This window comes from Camelina sativa, unplaced genomic scaffold (assembly GCF_000633955.1).
Source record: "Camelina sativa cultivar DH55 unplaced genomic scaffold, Cs unpScaffold00478, whole genome shotgun sequence".
NCBI lineage: Eukaryota > Viridiplantae > Streptophyta > Magnoliopsida > Brassicales > Brassicaceae > Camelina > Camelina sativa.
Window position 1 is genome coordinate 64,079 of NW_010921706.1, and position 1,862 is coordinate 65,940.

General features: G+C 45.2%; 1 protein-coding gene across 1 annotated transcript; it reads left to right on the forward strand.

The window, feature by feature from the left end:
• Window positions 1-391: 391 nt before the first annotated feature.
• Window positions 392-1,567, forward strand: LOC109131539 (uncharacterized mitochondrial protein AtMg00810-like). Its single transcript, XM_019242590.1, has 2 exons — window positions 392-462; window positions 550-1,567. The coding sequence occupies exons 1-2, from the start codon at window positions 392-394 to the stop codon at window positions 1,565-1,567; spliced, it is 1,089 nt and encodes a 362-aa protein (XP_019098135.1).
• Window positions 1,568-1,862: the final 295 nt, after the last annotated feature.

Below are 1,862 nucleotides of genomic sequence, written 5' to 3' on the forward strand. Positions count from 1 at the left end.
CTTATGATGAAGCCAAAGATCACCAAGTATGGCTAGACGCTGTATCCGATGAAACCGGTGCTATGGTTCGCAACCATACTTGGGACAAAGCCGACTTACCTAAAGGGAAGAAAGCAGTCAGCTCCAAATGGGTCTTTACCATCAAGTATCTGAGCACCGGTGGATCGAAAGATACAAAGCTCGTCTAGTGGCTCGTGGTTTTACTCAAACATACGGTACCGACTATACGGACACCTTCGCTCTAGTTGCAAAGCTTCACACTGTTTGCGTGGTGCTCTCCATTGCCACTAACCTATCATGGGATCTTTGGCAAATGGATGTCAAGAATGCCTTTCTTCAGGGGGAGCTAGAAGAAGAAGTTTATATGCACCCTCCACCAGGGTTAGAAGACATGGTCGCACCAGGCAAGGTTCTCCGACTTCGCAAGGCTATATATGGTCTCAAACAGTCCCCTCGGGCCTGGTATTGACAGTTGAGCTCTACTCTTAAAGCCCAATGTTTTAAACGTTCTGAACCTGATCAAACTCTCTTTACTCGCCGTTCTACAAGTGGTCTAGTGGTCGTTCTTATCTATGTTGATGACCTCATTATCACTGGCGATGACCAAGAAGGTGTTCAGGATACCAAGGCCTTTCTTCACTCCGCCTTTGACATTAAAGACCTTGGTGAGCTTCGTTATTTTCTTGGGATTGAGATCTATCGCTCGTCGGAGGGCTTATTTCTCTCTCAACGAAAGTATACCCTTGATCTCTTAGCTGAGACTGGTCGACTTGGTGCGAAACAGGCTGCAACTCCATTGGAAGAAGGCTATCAGGCCAAGCGAAAGGGGGAGAGCATTTGGGCCAAGGAGGGAAAACCGCGAGAGCCCATGGATGAGCCGTATGAGGATGTCACGAGATACCAGCGACTTGTAGGAAAGCTAATATACGTTACCATCACGCGACCTGACATTTGTTATGCGGTGAACCGGGCTAGTCAATACATGAAGGCTCAAACTAAGTATCACTGGAGCATTGTCGAAAGGATTCTTAGTTATCTAAAAGGGAGTCCGGGTCAAGGCATATGGATGGACAAGAATTCGAACACTGAGATAGTGGGATATTTTGATGTTGATTATGCTGGAGATACCTTGGATAGGAGATCAACTACGGGTTATTGTACATTTATTGGTGGGAACTTGGTTACATGGAAGTCAAAGAAACAGAAAGTGGTCTCATGTTCTAGTGACGAAGCTGAGTATAGAGCAATGAGGAAGCTGACAAATGAACTGACTTGGTTGAAGGCGCTTCTCAAGGATCTTGGCGTTGATTCAAAGAAACCGATCACCATACATTGTGATAATGAAGCTGCGATTCATATCGCCACAAATTTAGTCTTTCATGAGAGAACCAAACACATTGAGGTTGATTGTCACAAGGTTCGAGAAAAGATAGAAGAAGGAGTGATCTTACCGTGCCACACTCGAAGTCAAGACCAACTGGCGGATATATTCACTAAAGCTGCATGTCCCAAGGTTTGTGGACACATTCATAGCAAACTTGGGCTTGTAGACATCACCCGTCCTTGATCACCTTCTCTAATCCATGGACATCACACTCTTTTTAAATTAACATAGTTTTGTCCATGAGTGTTTCTATGTTAAGGTTTTTAATGAGGTGATGCTTCATGGGTTCCAAGCTTAGTCATTTCATTTGACTAAGCTTGAGGGGGAGTATTGATCAAGATAATGTCGAGTGTGATCCGGTCTTGTCCGTACAACCATCCGTACGGTTACGAGTTGGACCGTCCGTACAAGTCCATGAGCCCGATCACCAAGACATGAATAAGAGGCCGGGTTTCTTCTCTACAAAGGCCCAAGAGAA